The sequence below is a fragment of the Bison bison genome, unplaced genomic scaffold (assembly GCF_000754665.1).
Source record: "Bison bison bison isolate TAMUID 2011002044 unplaced genomic scaffold, Bison_UMD1.0 scf7180017864181, whole genome shotgun sequence".
Taxonomy (NCBI): domain Eukaryota; kingdom Metazoa; phylum Chordata; class Mammalia; order Artiodactyla; family Bovidae; genus Bison; species Bison bison.
Genome location: NW_011494753.1, coordinates 8,265,953 through 8,267,559, shown reverse-complemented (window position 1 = coordinate 8,267,559; position 1,607 = coordinate 8,265,953). Strand labels below are relative to the sequence as shown.

At 48.1% G+C, this 1,607-nt stretch overlaps 1 protein-coding gene across 1 annotated transcript in view; it reads right to left on the bottom strand.

Moving 5' to 3' along the window:
• Nucleotides 1-1,607, bottom strand: part of MAN2C1 (mannosidase, alpha, class 2C, member 1) — a 12,289-nt gene that overhangs the window by 9,601 nt on the left and 1,081 nt on the right. Inside the window, 1 exon segment of the mRNA XM_010843326.1 lies at nt 907-1,030. Coding sequence (XP_010841628.1) covers nt 907-1,030 — 124 coding nt within the window.

Genomic DNA, 1,607 nt, shown 5'->3' with positions numbered 1-1,607 from the left:
GAGGGAGGGGTCTGCTGCCTTTCTGCACAGGAAGAGCAACAGTCCTAACCCAAGACTGAGGGTTAGTCAAACTGAAATGGAAGCTGTATGAATCCAAGCAAGTGTGCTAACCTCTATATATCTCAGTTTCTGTCTGTGAAAAGTGAAAGTGTTAGTCACTTAGTGGTGTTTGACTCTTTGCAATTGCATGGACTGTAGCCCGCCAGGCTCCTCTGTCCATGGAATTCTCCAAGCAAGAATACTGGAGTGGGTAGCTTCCCTTCTCCAAGGATCTTCCTGACTCAGGGATCGAACCCAGGTCTCCTGCACTGCAGGCAGATTCTTTACTGTCTGTGCCACTGGCCATAAAAACCTATCACATAGAATTATAAAGGTTAAACCTGATAAAGTTGGATACATAGACAAGGCACTTCATAGTGGCTCTATCTGGGCAACTGGGGGTGAGGTGGAAGGACAGACCCATTATTTCAGGTAAAGAGACTTTGTAAACTTTATACTATCCATAACTGTTTCAAAGTCCTCCTCCCCATCTGCCATAAGCATCTATTACATATAATAAAAACTAGTTTATTAAAAATTAAAAATAAAAAGTGATACAGTCTGAAAAGCCACTAGTCTGGCACCTAGCACCTAGTAAAGGCTTAATAAGTCCATCTGCTGTACATATTATTGTATTTGATTAGTAACTAGTTTCATTCCAGAATGGGAGGGTGACCAGTCAGTGGCAGAGTTAGCTTAGCATTATGTTGTGACCTTAAGTGATCCGCTTAAATATAAGAAGGAACAATTACACAGGGGCCTAAGCAAAAACTCATACCACCCTGCAGGCATAGCCACTCAGCTGTGGCTTTGCCAGAGACCAGGGCTGAAATGTGGCCACACCTGACCCAGGGCAGGGCTCCTCACCTGGACAGGTTCCCCATCACGCCACACCAGGCCTTCTCCATCACTTTCCCAGCGAAGATGAACTTCCTGACCCACCCATGCCTCTGGGATGGTCAGCTCTACACGGAACCAACAGGTCCACCATCTGCAACAGAACCACTAAGATGAGCCTAGGGGTCAAAGCCCTGTCCTTTCGACATACTTCCTATGATTAAGGGTCAGCAAGGGCTTGAGACTTTCTGCCAGAATCTGCAGCACCACAAGATATTCAGCTTTGATCAGCAAGAAAGAAGCGATGGAGTGTGCAGCAAGGTGAGGGAATGAGGCAGAGAATCAGGGGTCTGTGATATGTCCTAGAGTGCCCTTCCTAAGGGATGTCACCGAGCTGGGAGAAGTGAAGTGGAAGTTGCTCAGTCGTGTCTGACTCTTTGTGACCCCATGGACTGTAGCCCGCCAGGCTCCTCTGTCCATGGAATTCTCCAGGCAAGAATACTGGAGTGGGTTGCCGTTCCCTTCTCTAGGGGATCTTCCCAACCCAGGGATCGAACCCAAGTCTCTCGCATTGCGGACGGATTCTTTACCATCTGACCCACCAGGGAAGCCCGTGGGGAGAAGTGAGGAAGAGAAAATTCTTCCATGAAGGCTTGAGGAACCAGGGAGCTATCTCCAGCAAAGGGTGCTGCTCTGCCCCAAGTGACTGTCTAGGGCAGAGAGCCGACAAT